The 11,797-nt window shown below is 60.4% G+C and overlaps 5 protein-coding genes across 5 annotated transcripts; 3 read left to right on the forward strand and 2 right to left on the reverse strand.

Annotated features, from left to right (window-relative positions):
- Positions 1-696: 696 nt before the first annotated feature.
- Positions 697-3,988, reverse strand: F751_5432 (hypothetical protein; the record flags this gene model as incomplete). The annotated part of the gene is made up of 6 exons (XM_011402554.1): positions 697-703; positions 981-1,363; positions 2,648-2,915; positions 3,159-3,349; positions 3,619-3,765; positions 3,920-3,988. 6 exons carry the CDS (start codon positions 3,986-3,988, stop codon positions 697-699), a joined length of 1,065 nt encoding a protein of 354 aa, XP_011400856.1.
- A 1,384-nt stretch (positions 3,989-5,372) lies between these two features.
- F751_5433 (hypothetical protein) lies at positions 5,373-5,978 on the reverse strand (the record flags this gene model as incomplete). The annotated part of the gene is made up of 1 exon (XM_011402555.1): positions 5,373-5,978. The coding sequence occupies one exon, from the start codon at positions 5,976-5,978 to the stop codon at positions 5,373-5,375; it is 606 nt and encodes a 201-aa protein (XP_011400857.1).
- On the forward strand, positions 5,571-7,550 carry F751_5434 (hypothetical protein; the record flags this gene model as incomplete). Its single annotated transcript, XM_011402556.1, has 7 exons — positions 5,571-5,693; positions 5,783-5,855; positions 6,007-6,136; positions 6,503-6,582; positions 6,761-6,807; positions 6,948-7,049; positions 7,326-7,550. The coding sequence occupies 7 exons, from the start codon at positions 5,571-5,573 to the stop codon at positions 7,548-7,550; spliced, it is 780 nt and encodes a 259-aa protein (XP_011400858.1).
- A 1,691-nt stretch (positions 7,551-9,241) lies between these two features.
- Positions 9,242-9,694, forward strand: F751_5435 (hypothetical protein; the record flags this gene model as incomplete). Its single annotated transcript, XM_011402557.1, has 2 exons — positions 9,242-9,425; positions 9,525-9,694. The coding sequence occupies 2 exons, from the start codon at positions 9,242-9,244 to the stop codon at positions 9,692-9,694; spliced, it is 354 nt and encodes a 117-aa protein (XP_011400859.1).
- Positions 9,695-11,133: 1,439 nt separating this feature from the next.
- Positions 11,134-11,586, forward strand: F751_5436 (hypothetical protein; the record flags this gene model as incomplete). Its single annotated transcript, XM_011402558.1, has 2 exons — positions 11,134-11,317; positions 11,417-11,586. The coding sequence occupies 2 exons, from the start codon at positions 11,134-11,136 to the stop codon at positions 11,584-11,586; spliced, it is 354 nt and encodes a 117-aa protein (XP_011400860.1).
- Positions 11,587-11,797: the final 211 nt, after the last annotated feature.

Consider the following 11,797-nt stretch of genomic DNA (forward strand, 5'->3'; position numbering starts at 1 on the left):
GTGGTGGTATGGGGTGAGTTGTGTTGTGGGAGCGCGGCACGTGTGGGTGGTTGGCGGGTGAGCGGGTAGTTGCATACGATAACGCACGTCGCTGCTGGTAAACAGCACACCCGCAGTCACTCCCGGGAACAGAGCAGCCAACACTCCCGCACCACTTGTAAGCGTTCCAGGCAATCACTGCAGCATGTCGACAAGCCAGGAGAGCCATCCCTAGCAGCACACACCCCAGTGGTACAGTCACGGACCGCTCACCGGTAGTATTCGTCGGCGATTCCCCTGCCCTGCGGGGCGGCCAGGGGCGCCCCGCCGCGGGTGCGCTTGCCGCTGGTCTTCGGGGCGTCGGGGGGGCGGGGCGGGGGGTCGCCGGGCCGGGGAGGCCCTCTCGCCCGCCGCAGGGTGACAGTGACGCTGTAGCCATTCGTCCTCCAGTGCCCAGCAGAGTGCCATCCGCAGCCCTGAAGCGCCGAAAGTTGAACAGGAGAGCGAAGAAGGCCCAGCCGATGTGGACAAACCAGTCCGTCTTCTTCTCCTCTCTGTCGCCCGTCTTGTCCTCCTCCTCCATCTCGCCCGTCTTCTTCTTCCCCCGCTTCCCCTCTGCGTCCACCTGGTACTCCTCCGCCTTTCTACGGAGGCAGGCCTCGATGGCCTGTTTCTTCCTGGCGGGGATACCATGAACCTCCTCGAGATTGAGGAATTTCATAGCCTGGGATTGGCAAGATGCGGGTGGGGCGGGTGTGAGCGACGAGGAGTCGGGGCCTCACACCTCTGCTGCACCACACGACCCCCAGACCCTGGGTCCACGGAGCATCGCGGGACGATCCTACAGTGTATTGCCCCCCCCCTCCCACCACGACTACAAAATAAAAGGAGTGGCCTGTGTTCGCGGTGTAGATCTGCAAGACACCTCTGCACCACCCATACCCCTCCCTCCGCAACATGCGGTGCTGATCCTCACCTCGGGCGCGGTATACATTCTCCACTCCTTCTCGGTGGGAAGCTGCAGCCCCGTCATCCTCGCCACGCCGCCCCTGTCTAACTTCTCATGCCGCCGCAAGAAGGCCCACAGCGTCGTCAGGGTGCCGGTGATGTGCACCGCCTCAAAGCCCTGTCTGCAGGGCAGGAGGCTGAACAGCCGCCCGATGTGCCGCAACGGCGGCGGCTTCTGGGGGCTCTGGGCGGGGCTGCCGGCGGCGTTCGCCGCGGCCTCCTTGCGCTTGGCCAGCGCCGCGCGCCGTTGCTTGCCCAAGCCCCGCCGCTTGCTGGGGATGCCGGCGTCCTTGTTGGCCGCGTGCTGCTTCGCACGCTCCTCAACCTTGCGCTTGAGCTCTGTGGCGGCGGCGGCTGACGCTGCAGTGTCACCGACCTGTGCATGTAGGTAGGATCTGGGGCTGGTGAATACATGTGTAGCTGTGCTACCCTTCTGTCAAACCCCTAGCCGCCCCCTCGAGGATGCAAGGAAGTAACCGTGTCAAACCAGCACAGATCTCCACACAGTCCTGCATTCCCGGTCGTCCCTCACCACTCACATCTGGGCAATTTGCGTCGTGCTGCGTCGCCTCCTCGCCCGCCTGCCCTTGTGGCGCATCCCCGGGAGTCTGCGCGGGAGCTGGCGCGGCCGGCTGTCGCCTTTCGCGCTCCGCGAGGAGTCGCCTGGCCAGCGGCAGGCAGAGGTGCGGATGATGTTTCCACAGACCCGACTTCGGCCTCTTCGGCATGCGCCGGCGGAGTTCGACGATCCAGTCCACCTGCTCCTGCGTGAATGGCACATGCCACCACGCAGCCGCCCTGCCCGAGGGTGGTGGTGGTGCTGCATCGCTGCCGGTGGTAGGGGCTGGGGGCGGCTGGTCGGGCGCGGCGGCCGGGGCTGGCGATGGCGCTGCGGAGACGCCGGGGCCCAGGACTGGGGTAGGCTGGATGGGAGTGGCGGCTGGGGATGGCGCTGCGGAGACGGTGGGGCCCAGGACTGAGGGTGGCTGGTTGGGCGCGGCGGCCGGGGCTGGCGCTGCGGAGACGCCGGGGCCCGGGGCTGGGGGGTCAAACCACTGCCAATGTTCATACACTCGCGCATTCCCGGTCGTCCCTCACCACTCACATCTGGGCAATTTGCGTCGTGCTGCGTCGCCTCCTCGCCCGCCTGCCCTTGTGGCGCGCTCTCTGGAGCCTGCGCGGGAGCTGGCGCGGCCGGCTGTCGCCTTTCGCGCTCCGCGAGGAGTCGCCTGGCCAGCGGCAGGCAGAGGTGCGGATGATGTTTCCACAGACCCGACTTCGGCCTCTTCGGCATGCGCCGGCGGAGTTCGACGATCCAGTCCACCTGCTCCTGCGTGAATGGCACATGCCACCACGCAGCCGCCCTGCCCGAGGGGGGTGGTGGTGCTGCATCGCTGCCGGTGGTAGGGGCTGGGGGCGGCTGGTCGGGCACGGCGGCCGGGGCTGGGGGGGGCACTGCGACGTTGCTGGCGGCTGGGGCTGGCAGCGGCTGGTCGGGCGCGGCGGCCGCGCCCGGCACCGCAGCTGCGTCGGCGCCAACCGCTGGGGCTGCGGGAGGCAGGGCGGGCGCGGCATCCGAGTCTTCTGTCGGCGCCAGAGGGTTTGCGAAGCTGACGGACAGCACTGCGCGGGCGCAGTGGTGTGGCCAATTTCCCTTTACCCCTAGCTCCAGCTTGGCCTTCTGCTGGAGATGGCGGAGGAGCTCCCTCTTATAGTAGGTGGCCGTCGCCGTAGCCAGGTCCCCCGCCGCTTCATGGATGAAGGGGCCGATGTACTCCATGTCGGGCGGCTGGAGGTCGACACCAGCCCGCTCGAGTGTCTGCTGGAAGCGGGCGACGGAGTCGGCCAGCGGTGAGAACGCCGCCTTCGCCCCAGTGCCTGCATTTCCGCCGGCTGCCTCGCGAGGTCGCCAAATGAGCGTCAGGCATCTGCGCCGTGGTTGTAATGGGTGGGTGGGTCGAAAGGGTGGCTGGTTATTCGGCACCTGCTCTGCGGCGCATGCCGCTGCACCCCATCTGTGGCAACGTGTTACAGACAGCTGCAAGCGTTCCTGATCCAACCAGCACACGCCACATGCAGACATGGGACCCTATCAAGCAAGGAAACCAGGCAACTGTCTGCCTACAAGATAAGCCCACCCACATCCCACCCCCAACACACAGGAGGCCCACCTGTAAAAAAAAGTCTTGTCAAGTGGTTGCAGTGCCGCATCCGCATCCGCCCGGCCAGCCTGCTTTCGCCGCTCAAACTCCTCCACCATACGGATGGCGTGGAAGTTGGCAAACAGGTAGCCGACGGTGCGCAACTCGGTGACGACGGCCACGACGTCGTCCACTGTCGGTCGAAGCGCATCCAACACGCACTGCTGCTGCTGCGCCTTCTTCTTCATCTCCTTCTTCTTCTTTTTCTTCTTCGTCTTCTTCTTCGGAAGATCCGGGAAGCCGTTCCAGGTCGTCTTGATGGAGGTTGTTGCGTAGTCATCCATCACCTACAGTTTGTGATAGCGCGGGCACAGGGTGTCGATAGGTGTGTGTGTCTGGGTGTCTCAATCAGTAGAGCCACGCATGCTTGGGGACACTCCAGTGGCCCCGGAGGCCCCCCTCCAAAGCGGCACACCAAGTCCTCACACACCTTCCCGAATCGGCCTAGCGTGCCCGCCTCGCCGGGCGCCGTCCGCCACTCGTTCACCGTGGCATCATTCTGCCACTGTTGATCCCTCTTCTCCGCATCGTCCAGCTTGTTGACCACGCCGAGTGGCACAGGGGGCGTCTGAGAGTCCTACGACACAGGGCGAGAAAACACGGGGTGGGATGTGTGTATTCGCCTATAAGTTGCAGATACCAACTTTAAGAATCACATCATCACTCCGACACCGCCATGCCTGTCGCACACCAATCAAATAAACCCAACTCAGTCCACCCAACACAATCACCTGGCCAGCGGATGCAAGAGGTCTCGAAGTCGAGGGGGCATCATCCGCCGCCACGACATCAACGTCCATTGGACAAGGGGTCTGTTGCGTGCAATGGCCTGGTTGCGCTGGCTCGCCGTTGTCACTGGGGTGCCGAAGTTTTGTGTGAGGGTGAGCAAGGTCCCATGACCTGCATCATCTCCTCTGCAGCTTCGAACCCATGCACATACCCAACTGCATGCATGCATGCCCGTCGACTCGACGACGCGCACCCCACGATCACAGCCATACCAAGGCTCCTCACCAGCCCAAGCAAGCGACTTCGCCACACCTCGGAGGAGGAGGGACAGAGGCGGCCAGTGCCGGCCGATTTTGATGTATGCGGTGTTGGCGCTCCCCGGGCCGTGATTCCCTTCCCGCTCAGTGCATCAGGCAGTCACGGCGCCGGATCGCAGCCTCGGCCGCGGGCACCCAGTCCCGAGGCTGCAGCCGGTTGCCCAGCTTGGGGAGCTGTCTCGACCTGGCCCCAGGCACCCTGTTGAAGGAGTGGATGCGAGGACAGTCTGTGAGTAGACCTCCATGTCATAGCACAGGGGGGGTGGCTGATGGTGCTAGCTGCGCGAGACACATCTGTACTGATGTCGACGCAACCCGGTCTACCCACTTCCATCCCATCCCAACTGCAAGATAAAAGTATCACACTCATGGCTGGCTGAGGCCGTCGCCCATGGCAGCCGGGGCACGAGGGTCGCTGTTGACTGGTGACCTAGGAGTCAAATGGGCCGGCCACCCCTGCCGAATGGAGTAAGAAGGGGTGTGGATGGTCTTCAACGAGAGAAAAATCCGGAAAATGCTCTCAACACGACGGGTAGCGCAAACCCTGAAGATGTCGACGCGGCCGGATCCCGTCCACCGAATTCCAGGGCAGCCCAACTCCGCGGTAGTCCTATATTACGACTTCCCAGCGATCTCCCGGACTCACCGAGGCATTACAGTCGGATGGCATTGCGTCGAAGTGGGATGTTCTGCGAGGGCGAGGCACTGAAAGGGTGTAGACGCGGGGCGTCGGTGTACCAGGGGTCGCCCTCGGGCCGGGAGAGGTAGCGATCACAGGGGCACTCTGCCCTCCGGTCTCAACGTACAAACGTCTTCACTCTGTCAATATGCAACGCAACCTACAGACTGTCGAGAGTAAGGCCGTTACAACGCACGTCGGTGGGTATTTATCGCCAGGGGAGCAGGCGTCCTTCGGTCCAAGCTTGGCACGCGAGCAGGTCACATCACATGGAGAATGGTGCTGTGGGAAGGCAAGCAAGAGATCCAAGACATAGGGTTGGAGTGGACTATGGAGCGATGGCCTATCGTGGAGGGGTGGACCGAGGACAGCTCGTGCGCGCCTTATGTGATCGAGCATGAAATTTTCGATACCGCGGGTTTAAGCTCGAAATTCTCCGGACTCTCACGATATCGAACATTATATCAACCATTTCCCGGAAATTTGCCCGATGGGTAGGACTGAGCATTGAACATCAGCCCGCGCTGTGTATGTACATATTTCTTGGGTCCGTCTGCTATAAGCGCTGTGCTTCTCCGCAGTCGCACTGGCGCCGCGACAAGGCCCATGACCCGGTGGATGGGGGATGTGTCGAGCAGGCTTGTTGACGAGCGGAAGATGGAAAACTTGCAGCTTCCGGTCTCGCAGCACTTCACAAACGCCCGCCTGGAGCAGGCATACCGGCAGTACATCGGCACCATCCAGCTCGGCAACGATGTGGCGATGACGCGACTTATGATGGTGCGACGAGTGGGAGTGGGGAAGGCAGCGCAGAGAGTCCAGAGGCCGTGTCGGCGGCGTGACAGCATCCTCATGCGGGACCCTCTCAGGCTTATCACGCCGTGGCAACCTACAAGACGCTGAAGGAGGCTCATGAAATGGACTGGATGACGATGTTGATGAGTGAGTCCAATGGGACCCATGGAGCCTGGAGTTGGGGAGGTGGGGCCTGTTGCTCCACCTCCCTGCAATTTTTGCTGCTGGCTGACAAGGTGCATGGGCAGCCCGACCCAGACCCTCCTGCATCCACCCCTCTTCTTGAACATCCTTCCAGTCTGCAACTTTGCTGTGCTGGGAGCTACCCTGCTGCTGCCCTCAGTCTGGCCGGGGGTGTGGCGGCGGTGGAGGAACGTCATCATGCCGCCCCTCCTCGTTTCGCACACGGTCGCCCTGCACATCTTCCTGTGAGATGGGTGGAGGCAGGGGAATAGAAGTGTGTAGAGCATGCCCAGGAACTCTGGACCCCACAAGGCATTGCTCGTCCCGCAGGTACACACACTCAACGAGCGAGAGCTTGCTGGGCAGAGGCACCCTCTCCCGACTCATTGACCAGTGTGCAGCGTGGGGCGGCGTGAAAAGGGTTGCATGCGTGGGTTGGTGGGCATACAGCGATGAGGCTGCAGCGCCGGAGGCCATGTACTCTGGGGCAAATCATCCTGCCCTCAGCGCACTAGCCGCAGCATCCTGCATGGAGGACTCATCTGCGCATATCTAAATCAGTGATAGACCCAGCCTGCAGCTCACCCTCTGCACCCCTTTACTCCTGGCAGGGGCACAGATGTGTTGGCGGTGCAGGCGCTGGTGCTCCAGAGGAGCCTCACCAGCAGGCTCATCCCGGCTCAGGCCATCGGTGGGTGCTCTCTGGGCCACGCCCGGGAGAGGTTTCATCGCTGCGCATTAGAGGGTCTGCATCCGTCCACTGGCACCCAAACCTTGGACGCGGGACCATCTTACCATTGCCCAGGGGTGCACACCTGGGCGCTTGTTGCAGGGGTCCACTTCCCAACCATTTCCCTGATGGCTCGCAGGGTACATGGTGTTGGCCTCGTACAACTGGCACCAGGGCCATGTGGAGGTGGGCGGCCTCCTGACCTCCAGGGAACATCGGTCTCATGATTGCATCTCCTGCCTCTGCATGTTCCCACACAGAGCGCACAGACTCTCCTAGTTCACTCAATCCATGCCCTCTCCACGCAATGTGCCCCCATGTCACAGACGCTGGCGCTCTACACGCTGCACACTGTGCTGGGTTTGATCTTACCCTGCATCATCGTCTGGCAAGCAGAGTACAAGGCTCGGTACTCCTTCCTGCGAGAGGTGTGTAGTCTTGGAGGCTATGGGGGCGGAGTCACCACCCAGCAAGGATGGCAGCCACGGGCTTTGTCACCAGAATGTGCTCTGGCGGTGTTGACCAGCTGTGCCTCACCCTGGCATGTATATCACGCACTGGCCCTCCGAATTTGGCAAAGACCTATGAGGCATGTCTGCACCCCCCCCACACACCCCCACCCCACCCTCGTGTTGACCTCTGCATCCCGCTGCTCTCATTCAGTGCTCCCATTCAACCTTTGCCTTCCGCGATCACCTTCACAGGCTGCCAAAGCGCGGCCGATCAGGCTGCCACCCCTCACACTCCTGGCACGGTTGAGCTGCCTGTGGCTGCTCCCTGTCTTCATGCTCGAGGGCCTCACAGGACCCATGTTCATCTGTCGTTCCATGCTGAAGACGGGGTACTCATGGTGGGCCATCTATTCGCTCATGCTGGCCTGGTCTGGAGCAGTCGTCTTGTATAACTCCTACTTCTACATCCTGGCCTGAGCACCACTTGGGAGGGCTCGCCGGTGATCGCTGCACGGCTCGCTCTTGCTCCTTTTCTCCTTTCGTCAACCTTACAGGCTCGTCATACGAACACAACCCCCCGGCTGCGCACGCTTGAGTGTTATGTCTTCCTTCTTCTCCCGCCCATGTGCACCCTCGTCTCAAACCCTACATCCCCTCACCCTTTTCCAAGTCTGGATCCGCCTACATGCCACATGTGTCCACCTGGGCATTTGCTGACACTCTGTGACACATCCAGTGAAAACCCTGGACATCAACCAACACGAAGTTCAAGGCCCTGACCATATTCTGCACAGGAGATGTTTCAGTATGGCAGGTCTCCGAAAAGTGCTTGATCCGGGGAAGACCGGCCGGAAGAACTGCGGAAAGCTCAGAATCCGAGGTCTCGAGCCTGAACTTTCGTGCTGACCTGGCGGTACCCCGCGGCGCCTGGGGCCACTGGCGCACGTTGAGGGCGGGATAAGCAAGTGCGGAAACAAACACTGCAACGGAGGCAGTGGTATTGCTCTCGTATCTGCTTGGGTTAGCGCTTACTCGAGGCCCACTCCAGGCATAGAGGATTCTCGAGGGGTCTTGCTCCGTAAGAGGTGCAACGCGACCCCAAACCTGTACAGAATACGGCCGTTAAAGCGTTACTTAGAGCTGTCTTCATTCAGATCTCCTAGGACAATAAATCTAGCTCGGGACTGGATCTAGGGGAGTGCTGTGCATGTGGGGCAACCCCCGGTTTCGCGGATTTCCGCCCCGGACACTTCAAATGCGTACAGCTCTCAAAACGGCAACGCGGAGTAGATATGCCGTTACACGGTGCCAAGATCCTATATATACGATCAAGCCGCACGGGAATTAAGTCAGATCTCGACCGCATCGTAGAGCGAAGGCTGCTTCCCCTCTGAACGCAGACAAAGATTATCCGCCGGACCGTGAGTTGGCCGCAAAATGCAAAATGCCGTCGATGGTCAGGATCCCAGCCATCCTGAGTGCACTAGTGCTGCTACTCGCCAGATGTGCTGTTGCGGTGAGCCTGGGAGCACTCGAAGCGATGACGACTCCGCGTCACCCATACCCTTCTTGCCCCTAATCAATACTTCCCCACCACATGCCGTCCTCGATAGGAGGTCAACTGCAGCTCCACATCCATCGCGCTACCCAGTGTCATGTGAGCCGAGTGATGTGTCCATCCGGGGAATGCGTGCAACTGTGGCGATATTCCCGATCCGTCGAGCTCCCTCTCGTCCAAGGCTTCGGCTGACGGATGTCCGTCCTCCCACACTCCAACGGGAATCCGCAAAGTCGCTCCGTTAAACGTGCGCTTGCACACTGATTTTCCGTGTATTTGAGGAGTATCTGCATTCCTTCGCGTAATTCATCTACCCGCATATGCACAATTCCTTGCAGCCTTGGACCCCATGTGCATCTTGTGACGGAGGACAGCGCAGATGCCGTTTGCATGTGAGCAACCCTCGTGAGGCTGCTGTGCAGGCACGTGTCGGCCGGAGGTCGCTGAGCTGGGCTACGTTCTTCACGATGGAGGCAATCCGACTTTTCACGCACACCCAGTCATGTGCCACTCAGTCCATGCACCACCCGCCTCCTTGGTATGCAGGCATGAAGGCTTCAGCGAGGCGGGGTCCGCCCGCACCTCCACCCTTCACGTCATGGGACTGTCGATGTCGGCGGTACGGGTGAGCACCTTGCAGATCCTGAGACCTAGATCCACCAAGATTATCGTGGCCGTGGAGTGCCTCAAGGTGGAACAGAAGGCTTGCTCGGCAGACAAGGATGGCAGCGTTGGATACCACAACAAGGGCAGGAACAACTTTGGCACGATGAATGATGGGGATGACAGTATCGGTGAGCAACGTGAGTTGGGCGAGAAGAATGCAGGCTGTGCACGATCGCGGCAATCCTGGTTGTTACAGGCTCAGAAATGAGTTCTTGCTGCCCTGGCAGGTAACTCAGACGTGGGCCACGCCAACTGGGGCAACAACAACATTGGCAAGGGCAATCGCTGCTTCAACAAGACTGGGAACCGGAAGGTCATTAACGACTGCAGCCTGCTTGAGTTCCGTAAGCATGCATGGGTCCTCGATTCCCCACTACCTCCCTCCAAAAAGGCCTGACACCCCCCGTCAGGACATCTTCACCCCCACCCATCAAGACATCTTCACCCTGACTCAGTAGGGAATCTCCAAACACGCCCTCCAAGGAATCCACACCCCTACCCTGAAGGCCATCTCTTCCCCCGCCCTCAGGCCCGAGCCTCCCTCGAGGTCTCGAGCCTGAACTTTCGTGCTGACCTGGCAGTACCCCGCGGCGCCTGGGGCCACTGGCGCACGTTGAGGGCGGGATAAGCAAGTGCGGAAACAAACACTGCAACGGAGGCAGTGGTATTGCTCTCGTATCTGCTTGGGTTAGCGCTTACTCGAAGCCCACTCCAGGCATCGAGGATCCTCGAGGGGGCTTGCTCCGTAAGAGGTGCAACGCGATCCCAAACCTGTACAGAATACGGCCGTTAAAGCGTTACTTTGAGTTGTATTCCTTCAGATCCCCTAGGACAATAAATCTAGCTCGGGACTAGATCAAGGGGAGTGCTGTGCATGTGGGGCAACCCCCGGTTTCGCGGATTTCCGCCCCGGACACTTCAAATGCGTACAGCTCTCAAAACGGCAACGCGGAGTAGATATGCCGTTACACGGTGCCAAGATCCTATATATACGATCAAGCCGCACGGGAATTGAGTCAGATCTCGACCGCATCGTAGAGCAAAGGCTGCTTCCCCTCTGAACGCAGACAAAGATTATCCGCCGGACCGTGAGTTGGCCGCAAAGTGCAAAATGCCGTCGATGGTCAGGATCCCAGCCATCCTGAGTGCACTAGTGCTGCTACTCGCCAGATGTGCTGTTGCGGTGAGCCTGGGAGCACTCGAAGGGATGACGACTCCGCGTCACCCATACCCTTCTTGCCCCTGAATCAATACTTCCCCACCACATACCGTCCTCGATAGGAGGTCAACTGCAGCTCCACATCCATCGCGCTACCCAGTGTCATGTGAGCCGAGTGATGTGTCCATCCGGTGAATGCGTGCAACTGTGGCGATATTCCCGATCCGTCGAGCTCCCTCTCGTCCAAGGCTTCGGCTGACGGATGTCCGTCCTCCCACACTCCAACGGGAATCCGCAAAGTTGCTCCGTTAATCGTGCGCTTGCACACTGATTTTCCGTGTATTTGAGGAGTATCTGCATTCCTTCGGGTAATTCATTTACCCGCATATGCACGATTCCTTGCAGCCTTGGACCCCATGTGCATTTTGTGACGGAGGACAGCGCAGATGCCGTTTGCATGTGAGCAACCCTCGTGAGGCTGCTGTGCAGGCACGTGTCGGCCGGAGGTCGCTGAGCTGGGCTAGGTTCTTCACAATGGAGGCAATCCGACTTTTCACGCACACCCAGTCATGTGCCACTCAGTCCATGCACCACCCGCCTCCTTGGTATGCAGGCATGAAGGCTTCAGCAAGGCGGGGCCCGCCCGCACCTCCACGCTTCACGTCATGGGACTGTCGATGTCGGCGGTACGGGTGAGCACCTTGCAGATCCTGAGACCTAGATCCACCAAGATTATCGTGGCCGTGGAGTGCCTCAAGGGGGGACAGAAGGCTTGCTCGGCAGACAAGGATGGCAGCGTTGGATACCACAACAAGGGCAGGAACAACTTTGGCACGATGAATGATGGCGATGACAATATCGGTGAGCATCGTGAGGTGGGCGAGAAGTATGCAGGCTGTGCACGATCGCGGCAATCCTGGTTGTTACAGGCTCAGAAATGAGTTCTTGCTGCCCTGGCAGGTAACTCAGACGTGGGCCACGCCAACTGGGGCAACAACAACATTGGCGTGGGCAATCGCTGCTTCAACAAGACTGGGAACCGGAAGGTCATCAGCGAATGCAGCCTGCTTGAGTTCCGTAAGTATGCATGGGTCCTCGATTCCCCACCACCTCCCTCCAAGAAGGCCTGACACCCCCCGTCAAGACATCGTCACCCCCACCCATCAAGACATCTTCACCCTGACTCGGTAGGGAATCTCCAAACACGCCCTCCAAGGAATCCACACCCCTACCCTGAAGGCCATCTCTTCCCCCGCCCTCAGGCCCGAGCCTCCCTCCCCTGCCTTGCCCCCCTTCCTCTGCCTAGCTCCCCACCTCCTCCACCCTCAAGCCCAAGCCCCT

The sequence above is a fragment of the Auxenochlorella protothecoides genome, assembly GCF_000733215.1.
Source record: "Auxenochlorella protothecoides strain 0710 unplaced genomic scaffold scaffold63, whole genome shotgun sequence".
Lineage (NCBI taxonomy): Eukaryota > Viridiplantae > Chlorophyta > Trebouxiophyceae > Chlorellales > Chlorellaceae > Auxenochlorella > Auxenochlorella protothecoides.